The sequence below is a fragment of the Miscanthus floridulus genome, chromosome 15 (genome assembly GCF_019320115.1).
Source record: "Miscanthus floridulus cultivar M001 chromosome 15, ASM1932011v1, whole genome shotgun sequence".
NCBI classification, from domain to species: domain Eukaryota; kingdom Viridiplantae; phylum Streptophyta; class Magnoliopsida; order Poales; family Poaceae; genus Miscanthus; species Miscanthus floridulus.
The window spans coordinates 5,695,292-5,703,734 of record NC_089594.1 but is presented as its reverse complement, the minus strand read 5'-3'; the positions used below and the strand labels follow the sequence as shown (position 1 = coordinate 5,703,734).

The 8,443-nt window shown below is 45.2% G+C and overlaps 1 protein-coding gene across 1 annotated transcript; it reads left to right on the top strand.

Moving 5' to 3' along the window:
• The first annotated feature begins 4,298 nt into the window (after positions 1–4,298).
• On the top strand, positions 4,299–5,375 carry LOC136506894 (probable CCR4-associated factor 1 homolog 9). Its single transcript, XM_066501781.1, has one exon. It carries the CDS (start codon positions 4,299–4,301, stop codon positions 5,373–5,375), a length of 1,077 nt encoding a protein of 358 aa, XP_066357878.1.
• The last annotated feature ends 3,068 nt before the right edge of the window (positions 5,376–8,443 follow it).

Below are 8,443 nucleotides of genomic sequence, written 5' to 3'. Positions count from 1 at the left end.
TCGAGTTCTACATACGCTGAAGCCCGAACAAACTGCCCTAAGTACCCCCGTGGTAGGCTATCGGTGATCAAACATCGATAGCCATAGGATCAAAGCAGGGTGGATGAAGTGGCGCCAAGCATCCGGCATTCTCTATGATAAGAGGGTACCACAAAAACTCAAAGGCACGTTTTATAAAATGGAGATTAGACCCGCTATGTTGTATGGAGCAGAATGTTGGCCTACAAAAAGATGACATGTCCAACAACTGAGTGTCGTGGAGATGCGTATGTTGCATTGGATTTATGGTCACACAAGGATGGACCGAGTTTGGGACGATGATATACGTGACCGGCTAGTGGTAGCACCAATTGAAGAAAAGCTTGTCCAACATCGGTTGAGGTGGTTTGGCCATGTTCAAAGGAGACCTTCAGAGGCACCAATGCATTGCAGATTCATAAGTCGAGATATCAATGTGAGGAGAGGTAGAGGAAGACCGAAGCTGACGTGAGGGGAGGCAATAAAAAGAGATTTGAAAGGTTGGATATACCTAGAGACCGTTGTTTGGATATGAGTGCTTGGAAAGCGACTATTGACGTGCCTGAACCATGACTAGGGGCTCATGTTATGTTTCAACTCTAGCCTACCCCAACTTGTTTGGGACTAAAAGGCTTTGTTGTTGTTGAGGGGTAACATCGTCATTTTACCCTTGACTTAACACCGTCATTTGCCAAAAACGGACGGAAGGCCATAGAAGGAAGAAAATTTTGTTTTAGGGCCATCCAGGTAAGTTCAATAAAAAAGGGCCATGTAAGGAAGATGCATTTTTTCAAGGCCACACAGGTAAATATCTCAGAATATTTCTATAATCTCCCTAATATTTATCCATTTCTTATATAGTTTTTAACATGCAAAAATATCTAGGAGTATTCTACACTTACCTTGAAGCATGACAGGGTGCATGCATGCTTACCATAGAAAATTCCTCATGTGGATGTTATATGTTGTGTGTGTGACTTCTAGCAAACCGTATGCACCCTTGGATAGTTTTTTTCTTCTTTGAGGACATTTTATTCTTTATAGGACATGCTTTTTTCTACTACCAGGACATGTAGTTGTTTGTAATCAATAAAAATGTTTCATCATGAGCGGTGCTAGCAATCATTAGCCTTATAGGTTAATCTGCCATGGCTATATATGGGGTTGAGTGCAAGCCTAGTGTTGGTGTTTCGTACTGTCGACTAGCAAATTTGTTTTCACATGTTTTGTTTGGGACGGCCTAGCACTCAACGACTCAAGATTTATACTAATTTAGACAAGATCCCTACATATAGTTGGGTGTTTTGATCATGTTCTTAAGCCCAAGGGCTTAGGTTTCTACTAGGGATTAGAAATGGGTATAGTGATAAGAGTTGTGAAGGAAGTTCTAAGACTATTTGGAGTCGAAAGAGAAGAGAGTTGGACAGGTTTGCTAGTATACAAGGTATAGTTTAAATGGATGCAAGGTGGACTTGTGCTTAGGCAAAAGTGGTGATCCGGATAATCAAACGCCTCAAGCAAGACCTTATGAGCATTGTTGAAGGCCTAAAAGAGTGCTAGAAGTTTAAGACACCTAGAAGAAGCCTGAACGCAAAGACACAAATGAAATTGAAGCTGAGACAAAGAGATGAATGAATTGGTCTTGTCTCATGATTTAGGATTTGACCAAATTAATATGATATTAGATCAAAATTGTAGAGCTTTTAATTAGCTTTCCAAAAAGTCCAAGATCATCAAAATCGGAGTTCGGAGCTAAAAGTTATACCAAAAATACTAAAGGAGGAAGAAGAAGGTCTGCTGTTGGAGCGCCTCACGGTGGGACCACCATGATGGGCGGTGGGACCGCTAGGGACTGGCTGGTCCGATAGACTGTGGCAAGGAAGCCTCGGACGATGCGCTCATACAGTAGTGGAGCCTCATGGTGGGACTGTGAGGACCACCGATGGGACCGCTAGGAATGGGATGATGACATGTGATATTGCCGGCTAAAGGTGACTGTTGAAGTAGCCATTGGAGCTCCTCATGGTCGGACCACCAGCACCCATGGTTGGACCGCTAGGTCTAGCAGAGCGTGGACATCCTTGTCCAGCGGCTCTATTTGGATGGGGAGCCTATACATACCCCCAAACTGATCGTTTGGAGTGTGGGAGTTGGGAAACATACCAAGGGAGTTGGACTCTACTCTAGTGCTCTACACATGCATAGTGCTTAGTGAATCACTTGGTGATTAGTGTAGGTGCTTTGCGAAGTGCTTGGGCTAGTTAGACCACCGCTTAATGCACTTGCTTTATGTTTAGGCCTAGTGTTAGTGACGCTTGCATACCACTTGCCCATAAGGTGCTTCCACTCACCGTCATTGTACTCGAAGGGGCTTGTAGTCTTGCGACACCACCCTAACCGTGTTTGTGGTGTGGCTGCCACTGTGTACCGGAGGAGACGAGACCCGCGATGGTTTGGCCAGAAGCTCGATTGTGAAGACGGCGAGGAGCGATCTGGGAGAGGCCATCTTAGAGACCCACTTGCGAGTAGGGAAGGTCCGGGCGCTATTCACAGAGTTACCCGACCGAGATTTCAGCCCTTGCGAGGACATCATTGCGAGGGGCTCCAACAAGGACTAGGGGGAAGCGTGAGCTTCTCGATACCTTGGTAAAAATACCGAAGTCATCGATAGGGGTTTGCATCTCTATCTCAATTAAGCTTTTGCACTTTATTTATTGCTTCTAGGTGTGTGCTTACTTTCCTAGTTTAGCTCTAGGCTAGTGACGGAATTGGAACCTAGGTTGCATAACTCTTTTGCGGTAGAAATAATAGCATACCTAACAAAATTTTAGTTGCATATCTAGATAGATTATTTACTGCATAGATTTTGTCTAGGAGAAAACTTGAGGCAATAGTTAGAAGTAGATTTAAGTAGCCTAATTCATCCCACCCTTTTCTTAGACATCACGGTCCCTTCAGTTAGAATGGGATTAGTTGACATCATGTTAAAGATTGGTCTATCCGTTGATGATTATGACCGGGATCGCCTCTCTCGATTTCTACATGACAAATAATATAATAACTTTTACTTCTAATAAAAAACTACAACAATTTAGTGGTAAAAATATATTTATTTATTAGGTAAGACCCATAATATTGTATTTATTAATTATTATTTACTAGATAAATGCCCGTGCGTTGCCGATGTTCAATTTTTTAAGTGAACCTTAATATTTGGACGTGAACGTGTGAGCTATGAGGACTTTGTACTGGATGCGGACACATAGATTCTGTCTTTGTATTGGAATCGGGTAGGACATGAACACGTGACCTTCGAAGACTTCGTATTAGACGTGAACATATAGATTTGGTCTTTGTATCAGTACCGGGTACAACACGAACACGTGTCGAGTGAAGGATGAATAGTGATCTTTACACGATCACTTGAAATCGATTAATTCCATTTTATAGTGCAACACCTCTGTTTACCACGTCTATCTAAGTCGAATTTGAGTGCATTGTTATTTGCATATGTTTACTTTAGTTAATAAACTTCTTATATCTTATTAAAACTGTTTTATTTGATTTTTTAGGAGATTGATTTATTTTTGCACGGAAAGAGTTTATTGATATGTTTCGTCAGTGCGAGCAAAGATTACCTGTGTACGAATATGTGCGTCCTCTGTTTGAATATGTGCCTGATTTGTTTCATCGGCCTATCATCAGTTCTTTATATGATTTTTGAATGTGGAAGAGTTTGTTTCGGAAACGGTTTTTTTTTTGCCGTATATGATTTTTGATGTGTAAGAGTTTGTTTTTGAATGGAGATACTTCAGTAATAAAGAAAAAAATAAAAAACTAACGGAGATACGAGTACTTCAGTAAAGAAAAAAAATCACGGTCAGGGGTGGCACTGGATGATGGAACGGGCCGGGCGGCAGTGCGGCAGCTTCCTCGACGTGTCCCTAACACCACGAACGTACGGGAGAGAGCGAGACGGAAACGAGGAGGAAAACAGAGACGGAAACGGAAAAAAAAAGGACGCGGAGAACGAGTACACTAGTGGTTTATGTGGATGAAAATTTATATTACGTCTGTACTCCTAGATTATGTCGTTTGCATGTGTACACCATGTGTCCGACCAGGTCAAGGACTCGAGCTCCTACAACTAATCGGTTACGAACTGAGGTCCTACCAAACTTATAAATACCCATCCGCCATGAACCTAGAGCAGGGCCCGTCGATTCCCAGCGTAGTTGAGCCCGTCCAATACGAAACAACAGATCATCAGATCCGCAGCCATGTTCCCGTACGGCGCTCCGCGTCCGCGGCCGTTGCGCAATAACGGCGGCGCACCGCCCATGATTCTGTACTCGCCGCCGCCACCGTATGGTGGCATCGGATACGGCCCGTTCGGGGGGCCTATACACCTTCCGCCGCCGTACGCCGCTGCCCTGCCGTACCCGCCGTACTACGGCGGACCCGCCGGCTTCGGCAACACCTCCCCAATGGACGCCGTCCACGCTGTGCAGGTGCAGCTGCAGTCGGTGACGGCGGCCAACTTCGCCGCGGAGCTAGACATAATCGGCTCCTTGCTTCCGAGCTACCCCTACGTCGTCGTCGACACAGAATACCCCGGCACCGTGCACCGCCCACCCGCGGGGCGCCGTGACGGCGACCTCAGCCCCGACGAGCGGTACGCGTTGGTGAAGGCGAACGTGGACGAGCTCCCCATCGTGCAGCTCGGGGTCACGCTCTGCGACGCCCACGGCAACCTACCCTGCGTCCCTGACTACCGCTACGGCTACTACCACGGCTACGCCGAGCGCGCCTGGGAGGTGGACTTCTCGGACTTCGACGTCGGCCGCGACCGCCACGCGGCGCAGTCCGTGGCGTTCCTCCGGTCGCAGGGAGTCGACTTCGACGCGGCGCGCGCACACGGCATCAGCTCGGCGGCGTTCGGCGCGAAGCTCGCCGAGATCCTGACGTCGGCGCCGCGCGGGGCCGGCGACGTCGAGCTGACGTGGGTGGTCTTCGGCGGCGCCTACGACCTGGCCTACCTCGTCAAGATGCTCGACGGCGGGAAGCCACTGCCGGAGACGAGGCAGGGGTTCGTGGCGCGGGTCAGGGAACTCCTCGGCGGACGGGTGTTCGACGCCAAGTTCATGGCGGAGAACTGCGGCCGCGCGGACCTGCGCGGCGTCGGCCTCAGAAGCGTCGCCGCCAACCTCGGCGCGGCGATGCCCGTGGAAGACCTGCCGTGGCTCGCCGGCACGAAGAGCGTCACCGCCTACCGCATACATACGATCTTGAGATTGCACGTCCTCTCGCAGGACACTGCCGCTGGCTTCGAGGGAATAATCGACGGACTACAGTGATTTTTAGTTTTTAGATTTTTTTTGTGTAGCAGAGATTACATACAAGCAGAAAAGAAAACAAAAAAAAGAGAAAAGAGAGAAAAAACAAAAAAAAGAGAAAAGAGAGAAAAACAAAAAAATTGTATTCTTTTATAGGCTGGTACTAGAGAAAAGAGAAAAAACAAAAAAAAAGTATTATAGCCTGGTACTAGATTTTTTATTTTTTTTTAATATGGGTATCGACCTTTACTCCTATGTACATATTGGTAATATATAAAAAGTAGGTTTATTTGTTTGTGCAGCTAATATAAGTGTGTTCAACGTGGTTCTCTACATCTCGCGTTTGATGATATGATGATGATGATGATAGTGCACTACGTGTAGTATGCGTTTTTACAGTAATGTATACACGTATATGTATTTGTTTCTTGTGTACAATTGATCTATGATAATATTCAGTAGGAGCGTCGAACAATGCATGGATTGTAATGAGTATACTGAGTACAACCAACTTATACTCTACAACATATATGAAACATAAACGCGGTAATGACAATACTAGTTTACATGTTGATTTGTTTACCCCACCGGCTGATAAAAAGAACAGAAATGCTACGGTGCGGGCGTCCGACCATCCGGACATTGTGCTTTCTGGGCTTGTGCACTACCGGCCCAATAGACCGTTTCCCTTTATCTTCTTTCTTTCACAGTTTCTCAAAATAAAAAAATGGTGACAATCCGAACTAGCACGGCTGCGGCGTTCCCTACCATTCGCCTGCCATTCGCCTTCTCTAGCGATGACCACCTCTGCTTCCTCCGCCTTGGGGCCCTCGCTCGCCTACGCGACGCCAGGGTGCGCTGCTAGAGTCGCGCCTACCGCCCGTCCCTACCCTCATCACTAGAGCCGGCGCCGACGTCCTCCTCGTCACCTCCTCCTACGGCTAGAGACCGCTAGGGCGTCGCGCTCGTGCCTTACTTCACGCTCGCATCGAGGCTCCGTGCACCCCGGTGCCCTGGGAGGAAGAAACTTGCGGCAGCCAAGCCCGTGGTGTTCGTCGCTCAGCCACCTCCCAGCCTTGATCTGCCCATTGAGGCGGTTATCGAGCTCCTCAACGCTCCTGACATGGTGGCTGCTCCCACTACAGTGTCGCGCCTCACATGTTACAAGCGTATGTTTCTAGTGTTTCAAATGTTCCTAAGGTATGTTGCAGGTGTTTCATATGGATGTTGCAAAAGTAGACCAGATGTTGCATATATTACAAAGTGTTCCAGAGGCTTGTTTCAAGTTTTTCGGAGGCAAGTTGCAAGCGTTTGTTCAAAATATTTCATTTGTTTCAGACATATGTTGCAAGTATTTTTGATCTGGATGTTGCATATGTTTCGTACATATATTGCAAGAGTATGTTCAAATGTTTCATCTATTTCAGTCTTATGTTGCAATGTGTTTTGATATTGCAAGTTGCAAGTGTTTTGTCTTATTGTTGCATATATTTCACACACATGTTGCAAGTGTATGTTTCAAATATTTCATCTGCTTCAGACGTATGTTGCATTCAAGTGTTTCATGTTACAAGTGTTTCGTGTTTTAGATGTATGTTCAGAGAGTCATTGGGGCAAGGCCCGGGTACTGGGAGAAGGGGCGCAGCGAGCCGGGGGCGGCAGATGGGGCGCGCGACAAGCCTAGGCTCCTACGGACGGGGCATGCTCATCCTTATCCCGACTCCTGGGTCCCGCTCGCATGGATAGAGAGACAAAAGGGGCTCATGAGGAAGGAATGGCAGGCGCGGGGCGGGGCGGGGCAAAGAGGACGAGGGCAAGGTATGCGCGCGGGGCGGGACGGGGAAGGACTGCAGCGATATGATGGGAGTGCGGCGCGTTTCTGATGGGCCGTTTGGTACTCTTCGATAAAATCCCATCGAATGTCTGGGTGCTAGCAATTCCTAAAAAGAACGCTTTACATGCAACAAAAGATTACATTACATGTTAGGAGTATCATCTGCGATGGTCAAGAGTTAGAATCCCTACAATTTACTACCAAATTAACCTGTTATAAAACATATTGCCAGCGGTTAGGACCTTTCCCTCTCCGTCTCTCATGATCAACACTGTAGATGAAATTAGAGAACAAATAGACACAAGATAGTGAGACTATTCTTTATTTCCCTGAATATTGGTGATTGCAATATAGAGCTCCCACGTATATATAGTCCTGCCAAGGCTTAAAAGTTTGGTAAAAGCCCACATACAAACGGATTAGGATTAGGATTCCTCCTTCACCTTTCCTTCTAGGAGAGAGTCCGTATGTTTTACAACACTCCTCTTGGGTGATTACCACGATATGCACATACCTCATTAAAAACTCTATCCGAAAACCCAGTGGGAAAAACGATTATTGGAGAAAAGAGTACATCACATTCGTTAATTGCATTGCACTTGTTGTCTCATTAAAAGCCTTATGTGAGAAACCTTTAAGTAAAAACTCACATAGAAAAAAAGAGTACAACATTTAACCGTCTTGGTCATGTATACTTCAGGATATTCTATTCATCATGAATAGATTTTTATCTTCATGATAAATGCATAAACTTCAATGTTTTAGCAAAATGATCTACTTGATCTTTGTAATTCTAGTGGTTTTAATTACCTTCAAGGTAGATTCAATTAAATTGCTCCCCCTCATAAAGCCATCCTTTGAACATCATTGTTTAAACCACACTTTTCATAAATGTGTGCTTAATAATGGTAAACAATACAACAATACTATATCTTTCAAAATATTGGCTCACAATTCTTCTATGAATTATAATATGAGTAAACAAGATCAATATGCTTCATGCATAAATGACCACTTATTAGTTGTGCAAAACAAATAAAATTTATCCTTTAGGATAATAAATCCTTTTAGAGGATTATGGGGGTCAATAGTTTATAATATTCAATATCTTCTAGATGGTGCATCAAATTTATACTAGAGTTTAAATACTTACACTTATTCCTTAGTAGATTTTCAAATTATATGTTCTACAAATCTTCAGGATTCTGATTGCACCACTAAATAATAAATCCAGTCTTGCATTTGGCATTTTAGG

Bases quoted from the DNA above. Each gene is read 5' to 3' on its own strand.
- LOC136506894 (XM_066501781.1), top strand. From the start codon at position 4,299: ATGTTCCCGTACGGCGCTCCGCGTCCGCGGCCGTTGCGCAATAACGGC.